General features: G+C 34.3%; 1 protein-coding gene across 2 annotated transcripts; it reads right to left on the bottom strand.

Annotated features, from left to right (window-relative positions):
- Window positions 1–7: 7 nt before the first annotated feature.
- LOC21384327 (lysine-specific demethylase JMJ25) lies at window positions 8–6,784 on the bottom strand. 2 transcript variants are annotated; one of them, XM_010106662.2, is made up of 14 exons: window positions 6,554–6,784; window positions 5,138–5,733; window positions 4,588–4,730; window positions 4,408–4,507; window positions 4,147–4,279; window positions 3,986–4,040; window positions 3,182–3,866; window positions 2,668–2,997; window positions 2,004–2,417; window positions 1,816–1,888; window positions 1,214–1,299; window positions 626–745; window positions 413–483; window positions 8–303 (listed from the first exon to the last, which is right to left on the bottom strand). In XM_010106662.2, exons 2-14 carry the CDS (start codon window positions 5,675–5,677, stop codon window positions 204–206), a joined length of 2,850 nt encoding a protein of 949 aa, XP_010104964.1. In that variant the 5' UTR covers window positions 5,678–5,733; window positions 6,554–6,784; the 3' UTR covers window positions 8–203. The 2 variants fall into 2 exon arrangements, with proteins under 2 accessions (XP_010104964.1, XP_024026935.1); XM_024171167.1 differs by lacking the exon at window positions 6,554–6,784 and adding an exon at window positions 6,390–6,415.
- Between the last annotated feature and the right edge of the window lie 1,306 nt (window positions 6,785–8,090).

Genomic DNA, 8,090 nt, shown 5'->3' with positions numbered 1-8,090 from the left:
TCTTGGCATCTAATTTACATTTCACATTTCGTAAGTAACTCAAAGTATGATCTAAGTGTTAGATTGATGGGATGAGGTGTCAATCGCTATGTAACTTTTTTGAGTTCACGAAAAATAGAAGATCACGCTAACAAATTTACACATTGGATATTCAATCCGGGTGTCAGTCATCGATATATAAACTATAGATACAAGAGAGCACTTCAAGCACAAGTTATCTGTCTTCGCTTGGGCATTTTCTCCATGTTCTCGGAAACTGCTGCTGTTAAATTTGGATCTTCAAATCCGACCTCAGAGCCAAGCCTGCACAGAAGCACAAAGCAAAATTTGAGTAAAAAAACAAGTATTGTCAGACAAGGAATATCTATAAAATAATATATAAAGGAATAGGATTAACTGCTGGTTTTCTTACTTTGGATCAAGTACTAATTTTTGAACTTCTTTAATAGCCGAACTTGCCGCATAAAGCGATATCTTTCCTACCTGAATTGAAACCAAATGAATTCTCAGAAACAATACTTTATGCATACCACATAGGCCCTACAAGAATAGGACACTAGAAAGGAACGGAGCATAATAAAAATAAGGTCCCTGTCTGCATATTGGAAAAATATTTTCTTCTGACCTCCAATACTTGAAGTTTTACTTCATGGTCATTTGGGAGACAACGAATTTCTTCCGCCAATTTTACAGCCTCCCCCAGGCTTTCAGGAGATAAAAAGTCGAGGCCTAACTGAACCGTGGACTGAGAAAACACACACAATAGACGTAAATAATAAAGATGATCTCAAAAACTGAACTTGTGCTGAAGATCTAGTATACCCCATATCTTCAAAAAGAACAAGAATGAAGATCAAGTATTTAGATTTCTTTATCCAATTCCTGTGGATCTGGTTTTCTTTTATATTTTTCTTTTTCTGCTGAAGAATACGTGTTCTAATTCAACATTCAGGAGGTCAGCAATCTATTCTTGCTGTTTTTCCTACCAGGAAAATAACACACACGGAATATGTACCAAACGAAGTAGCATCTCGAGCAAGAATATAACATTTTCCCCCCATGTAACTAGTTCCTATGGAATCCTCACATTCAATCAAGGATAAACAGTAACGTACATTTAAAAATTTAAATCTTCCTATTTCATTTGAAATTGCGGGAGTTTTGATTGAAAAACATCAATTTCTCTGTAAAATACATGCTCATATGTCCTCACCTGAAGATTCCTAACTTGGAAAGGGCATCCAGCTGGTACAAAAACAGCTTGCCCCGGATGCTGTTCAAAGGACCATGGCTCTATTCCTGCAAGAGAAGAAGATACTATTCTCATCTATAAAAGAAGATTCAGCAACTAAATCAGGAGAAGAAACAACTGGTGTAGACAGAATAACACTAGAAATTTTGGATTGTGTTGCAGAATAGAAGCAACTAGACATGCATGAAACCGTCCACGAAAAATCAAGTTGAGTTGGAAGCAACCTACAAACTAAATTGGTGTATGTTGAATTACAAACATTTTCGTCCATAGCTTCCATTTTCTAACACATTCCTTAATATTTTCTTAAAATGGAAGGAGCATTTGAGCATAAGTCCAGGTAAGAATTCAGTTTTTGAGGTATAACATTGCTACTAGGAAGATTCATTTCTTGCAGACCACCATCTTACCAACAGTAATAATCACTGTCGTAATTCAACCCGAAATACAAAAATAAAAACAAAAAGTACTACAGAAAAATAACATCTTATAAATGGCAGTTCCAGAGCAGAGCATCAGTGTCAAGTCTAGCTCAAAACAGAGTGCTAGACTAAATAAAATACCAAATTCTTTCTTCAGTTTTCGTATCTGATGCCTATTCAGGAAATATCTTTCATCATAAAGAGGCTTTGTCACCTGTAATCCAAAATATTTTAGAACGTCAAGCACAAAATGCAAGCAAATAATCTAAAAGATGTACGATTACCAGCACAAAAAAAAGGTGTATTTGTAAAAATTTAAGAGAGCTTACAAAATCATTCTTTGCACTGTTGGGCTCCGAAAATTCTGTTTGATGTCTTCTCAGATACTGTATCAATTGTGGAACATCCCGACGGCGAAAAACATCCCATAAAACTCCTGGATGAGTCTTTACAGAGACATCTCCACCATCTCTGTTTGACAGTTCACAGCTCAAAGCATCCCCTTCAATACTAGAAGAATTGTCAATCTCTTGATCCATCATTCTCTCATCTTTATTTTCATCCAAGCTTGTGCCATATTCATTATCCAAACTGTGACTGCCAAACCTACCCTCGTCCAGACCTACACTTGGATTTCCTTGCAAATCTTTCTCCTTGGATACCTTGTCATTTTGCATATTCTCAGTCTTTATCCTCTGCTGACCATTTAGCTTTGCCTCACAGGTATGCACCAATAGATAGACCTGTACACAGACACATATATGATAAGACAAATCCTTAAATAAAAAAAACAAAAAAAAGATAAGACCAGTTCGAAGAACGAGAGTGTCCATTAAGTATTTAATAGTTGCATTAAGAGTTATGAAAGCAACTTAAGAAATCAACTACAGAACTCATACCGCGTATCAAACAAATTATCATGAGTTGTTTCTTGACCAGACAAAATAACCCTAAAAAATTAACGAGCTAAATATGAAAAGGAGAACAACTAACCATGTCGCGTATGTTGAAATGAAGATTAATTACACAGTTGCCTCTACCTAGTTCCTCATAGGTCCCATAGGAAATAAATATCTTAGGCCCTACGTCATTTTGCAAAGAGTAATGTGGCAGTTTTGCTGCAACATTCAGAAGACCCCACTTGGAGTGGATATACTCAAGTAGAGGCAATTTACTAATGAATTCAGGTCTCTGGTACAACAAGAACTCCTCAGACGCACTGGGGGGGGGCCAATCCTTCAACTTCAATATTTCTGGCTGACCATTTCCATCGATTCGTCCCTCATAGTATCCTTTTATGAACTGACCAAGTTCAATATCAACCTGCCATGATGTCAAACCACAATCGTTTATTTAGACTTATTATTCAAGATATCAATCAATCAACAAGTATTAAAAAAATAATATATATATATATATATATATTGCCAAACAAATGTGACGAAACATTTGAGGAAGAAAACAACACCGTAAGCAACCATACAAAAAAATAGCAGCTTGGGCCCACCTCAGACCAATCAAAACAGTCTATGGCCTTAACGATTCTGCTCTCATCTTTCAATTTCTCCTCCGTAGTCTCTTGCATCCCTCTCCATATTGCCATTGGATCCCAGCTCGAAACCGATGAACTATCAAAAACCTGGTTAACAATGATGGGTTCACCTCTGGCCCAATGCTTTCTAAAATCACCAATTCCGCCTGATTTAATATCTTCAGATGTGGGGCAGAACAAGAAATTATCACTGTCATCCTCCCTATTAGCATATTGGCAGTGTCTATGATCATTAAACTCAGTTTTCTCCAGTAAGCCATCATTGTATACCCTACATCCACTCACCATTTCCTCCACATTTTTCACCAGTTTTGCAACCCAATTCATCTTAAAAATGCGGCTTAAATTCAATGATGGATATCCACAGCCACCATAATCCTTTGGGGGACATGGAATGCTGCCATCACCATTCGCTTTCCAATCAGGAAACTTGTCTGAAAAGTTTTGTTTGACTCTTGGTATTTTCGGTTGCTCCAACAAGGTTTCCATTTCTTGAATTCCACCAATCTTATTATCCACAACTCCATTAATACAAGGCGTAGATGCTTCCTGAAGATCTCTACAGCAACTAAGACACAGATCGTACGAGCAATTGGCACAATGCCTATGGTAATCAATAATAGGAATCCGGCAAAAATTGCTGCAATAAGCAACACCAGAATCAAATAAAGTCGTGATCGGAAACTCTTGGACACAATTGAAGGTCGAACAACACAACATAAAACAAAATGAAATAGCTCATCAATGTTGAAAAGGTACCAGCACATCTGTTCATCTGCATTCAATCTTGTCCTGGCAAGATCTATTTCAGTTCCTGAAAGAAAACACAATATGCAGACAAAATGGTTAAAACATGTCGAGATGGTATTTAGAATGAAAGTCAAAATCAAAATTCTGTTGGAAAATCAAATGCATCTCACCACGGAGCATCTTCTCCAGCTCTACTTCAGAACACTGCTCATGGTGGATTTGCTTAACAACCGGAAGCACTGAAGACAGCAGACTATGGAGATACTGTAGTTTGTCTAAAGCAGGGATCTCTCTTATCCTTACCTACAATAGAGACAGACACAACAAACCACTGACAGATTAGCAGTTTATGTCAATAGCAAATTGGTGCATGTGTTTCACAGGCTTTTGAAACCGAGTAATCAAAAGAATAGAAAACCTTTAATCCATACCTTTATCATATTATCTCCACGAAGGCAAACTTTACAATTGCAAGTACCACGACATGCAGGGCATATTCTTTGAATATCTTCCAGTGAGATGTCTGGGTACCTAATAGGTGAAAGATATATACTAAGCACACAAGTAAACATGTAAAGAAAAGTAGTTTTGTTAAGATAATTTAGCCTCACCATGTAGAGACACAGCTATCACAGTACCCTCTTCGATTACATTTAAAACACCAAATAACGTTATCTCTCTTACTCCTTCGGCACTGATGACAAGTTTGACCACCAGTCTCTTCAGAGGATTCTGTGCTTTGATCAGAGTATTCCTGGAAGAAACTTGGTCACCTTGGAATCAGAAACATATAAGCCAAAAAGAACTAATATAAAATCACGACTAATGACGGCACTCACCAATCTCTTCAAAAGAAAATTAAGTCTAATTAAATTTTGATAGCAATGGTTATCCAATATTAGTCTTTTTTATTATTATAACTATTTTTCTGGAAAGACAAGTCCACATCAAGGGTTAGCTGACCCGTGCTATCCAAGAGATATGCATACTCATCTAAATGATGAGGGTTTTTTTTTTTTTTTTCCCCCGATTAAAGTCCAACTACTTCTTAGTGAGAAAATTTTCCTTGTCATATGTTAGTAGTATTATAACTACATTGAGAACAACAATAGTAATCAAAATACTAAATGAACAGACAAACATATTTGGAATTCAACATACCGAAACTGTTGTTGCATTAGCATCCAAGATCCTCTGTGACCTGTTCCCGGATAAATCCATAGCAGAAACAGGTGGTGTCTTATATGACCTCCAATTATTCTCTTCATACAGCTCAATATCTAACTGCGAATCATCATTCTGTTTTGGAGGATTACGTATTGAAAAACTCCTCACTGGTGGTGTCTCGGGTGTGTAGCGGAACTTATTTTTTGGTGCCCTCTCTGAGTACTTTTTCCCGGAGGCCTGAAGAGGATACTCTTTCATGTTCACAAGTGGTACATCAAAATCGTCACTCTTACTCTCCAAGTAAATATCACTTTCACCCAATGACTTCCTCTTAGCTTTCTTCAAATTAGCCCGCATTGCGGAATTCGCTGCCCTCTTCTTTGCCTGGATATAGTGCTTTTCGCATACCGTCTTATCTGGCATAGACATGGCAGTGCATCTCCATTGTTTCCCATCTGACCTCTTGCAACGCAAATCATCCGGAATCCCGACGTTATCCTCGCCAGTCCCGGTAGTTGATCGTGGATGATCCATTACCAAATGAATGGCTGCTTTATCAAATCGAGAATCTTCTACTGCTAAAAGCAGACCTGAAATAAGTCCTTTAGCTTAGTAAAAAAATCAATTAAAAACAACGGGAAGAAATGTATGCTGAGAATTACAGACATTCCAAACAAACAGGAATTCTGTAAAAACATTAACCAAAGACAAACTTTCAAGGAACACTAGCATCAATACACTGATGAATAGAAAAACTACCACAACCACACGTCAAAACAAAACCTTGCTCCAAAGATGTTATATGCCAACGCCTCATACCTTTTCATTGCCAATGTACATATTTGATCATAATATATTCGAAAGAAAACTCTCAATCTAATTAATGATAACCCAGTTTAACGTTCTCATTGGTAAAGCTTTTACCAAGTAAAGCAAACCATCACATTGTATGTTGTATGCAAATTTATAAATATAAAGCCAACTTTCAAGGAAGATAATAGAAAAGTTCGAAAATTTCATGAAAAATTAAAGTACATTTCACGCAATTTTTGTCTTTGATTAAAAATTAAATCAAATTCATACAATAATCAAAACCATAAAAAGTCTTCAAATTTATAAAAATCTTTCCATATCTAGCGAACAAGAAACATTGTGATGGGAAAAAAAAAAAAAGGTTTACACAAGAACGCAAATTTGATTAAACAAGAAGCAAACGAATTAATAATATTTCAAACCTTTTATTTACCTAAAAGCGAAATAACTCAAATTGGGAGCGAGCACGACCAGATCCTCCGAAAGAATTTCGAGCACAAAACACGCCATAAAAGAGGGAAAAAAACGCAATAGAGTATATATCATGCATTTATACAAACATATACGGCAAAAAAAACAAAGAAAAAAAATTAGTACCTAAAACTTAGGGTTTGGTTGGGTTTCTATGAAAGCGAAACTTGGCAATATACGTGATTGTGAATTTAGTGAAGCCACGAAATCCAGCCTTCATATTTCAGAGTTGAAGAGAAAAAGAAGAGAAGAGAAGGAAACAAATAAAATAAGGGAAGGTTTTCAAAGTGAATTTTGTTTAGTCGTAGGAAGAGGATTGACTTGTTCTGTTCTTCGCTATACAGAACCAGACCAGTGATCCTCTCTTTCCTTTTTTTTTTTCTTTAATTTTTTTTAAACTAAAAAATTTATTTCCTCGTAACTCCCTGGTTTCTTTCTCCGACAATTTTTAGTTAACCAGAAACTCAGCCAGTCGGCCGTTAGGCCCGTTACCAGTATCGTTTTTTTTTTCCCACAAAAACGAATTAGGGAAATTAGAGAATTGTCCCTTTATTTTTTTTATATTTTTTTTATAATGAATGGCTGAATAAATAGTATCTGTTTTTTAAAGAAAAATACATCTCATAATTGATTTTTTTATTATTATTATGTTTCAATTTTAGTCATAGTTTAAATATTTGAGACTAAAATTAAGAACATAAAAGGTCAATATTTGAGATTAAAATTAGAAACATAAAAAAAAATCGATATTAAAATGGCACTTGATATAAACATCCTTTTTTTATATATATTCAAATTCAAGCTCCATCTCGGCTTAGTTTGGTATTAATGTAGATTTTAAAAAAATTACTTTTAGCTATGCGTAAAGAAAAATAATTGTTACAAAAAGTAACTAAGTATTTAGTAAATTATAATTATAGTAGCTGTGCTAGTTTTAAAATCAGTGTAATAGCATTTAGTAAATTATGATGTTGAATTGTTGTGGACTGTTAAAAATTACGACTTTATTATATTATACTATAATATAATAGGAATTATCTCTGGTCAGACACTTGGAATTGTGCCTAACTGGAACGGAAGTTGTATAATGCTGCATAAATCGTGTATATTTACATGTAAAATTGTATATATTTACATGTAAAGATGTATATGTTAAGTTATAAGAAACGACAATGTATATTAATCCTCGAAACATATATTTTTTATAGCAATTAAGTGAACACATAGCATAAAAATATATATATTGGTATACATTGTCGCTTACGTTCATTAACATGAAATACAACAAATCAGCCAATATACATCTTTTTATGCTATGTGTTCACTTAATTGCTATAAAAAATACACATTTCGAGCATTAATATACATTATTATTTCTTATAACTTAACATATACATCTTTACATGTAAATGTACACGACTTTACATGTAAATATACACAATTTATGTAGAATTATACAACTATTATTTAAATCCAACAAATAATAAGTGTCAGTTTAAAGACCTTACCTAATATAAGATATATAATTACAATATAATATATATTTATTATTATATATAATATAATAAAAAACTATTATTATTATTATTATTTAATATATTATATAATTATGATATAGAATATAATAGTATTATTAAAATAATAACTGAAATAATTGAAAAGT

This window comes from Morus notabilis, unplaced genomic scaffold, assembly GCF_000414095.1.
Source record: "Morus notabilis unplaced genomic scaffold, ASM41409v2 Scaffold1446, whole genome shotgun sequence".
Taxonomy (NCBI): domain Eukaryota; kingdom Viridiplantae; phylum Streptophyta; class Magnoliopsida; order Rosales; family Moraceae; genus Morus; species Morus notabilis.
This window is presented reverse-complemented; position numbering and strand designations above follow the sequence as displayed.